Source organism: Eimeria necatrix, genomic scaffold, assembly GCF_000499385.1.
Source record: "Eimeria necatrix Houghton genomic scaffold, Enh_scaff1069, whole genome shotgun sequence".
Classification (NCBI taxonomy): Eukaryota; Apicomplexa; class Conoidasida; order Eucoccidiorida; family Eimeriidae; genus Eimeria; species Eimeria necatrix.
Window position 1 is genome coordinate 1 of NW_013654839.1, and position 763 is coordinate 763.

Consider the following 763-nt stretch of genomic DNA (forward strand, 5'->3'; position numbering starts at 1 on the left):
GTTGATCACCATATTCTATTTGTGCCTGGAAAACTTCCAGCGAAATCTGCAATATACCGTATGACCCCAGATCAGCTCATATTCCACAAACAGGAGATACCGGCAGTGGCCAGAGGTGCTGGAGAACGAAACGCAAGTGCGCCAGTTCCTCGGTACCATAAACTACTGTCGCATGTTCATGAGACCGGACTATGCAGACGTTGCCCGGCCGCTGGTTGATCTAACGCGCAAAGACGTCAGTTTCAAATGGACAGAGCTTCACACGCAAGCAGTGCGACAGCTCAAACAGCGCTTAATCGACTTCACTACCTTACAAGTCCCTGACACGACGAAACCCTTCGAGTTGTACACAGATGCCTCTGGTTATGCACTCGGAGCAGTTCTCGAACAAGACGGTAAACCCATCGGCTTCCTCAGCCAAGCCATGAGCCCCACGCAACAGAGATATTCGATCTACGATAAGGAACTCTTGGCGTTGGTCACGGCGCTGGACAAGTGATCGCACTTGCTCCGTGTCTCCAAGGTAACGGCTTACACTGATCATCAAGCTCTAACCCATCTCCAACGACTCCAAGCATCGAAGCCTCTGCGCGGACGCACCGCCCAGTGGCTAGACTTCCTTGCGGAGTTCCCGGATTTGCACATCACGTATGTTCACGGAGCGCCCAATCAAGTTGCCGACGCCTTGTCTCGCCGTCCCGGCCTCCCTAACACCTGCTCGCACGACACACCATCGGTACCGCTGGAGTATGCAGTGGGAGAC

The 763-nt window shown here is 53.7% G+C and overlaps 1 protein-coding gene across 1 annotated transcript; it reads left to right on the plus strand.

The window, feature by feature from the left end:
• Window positions 1-178: 178 nt before the first annotated feature.
• ENH_00002190 (hypothetical protein) lies at window positions 179-499 on the plus strand (the record flags this gene model as incomplete). The annotated part of the gene is made up of 1 exon (XM_013583949.1): window positions 179-499. One exon carries the CDS (start codon window positions 179-181, stop codon window positions 497-499), a length of 321 nt encoding a protein of 106 aa, XP_013439403.1.
• Window positions 500-763: the final 264 nt, after the last annotated feature.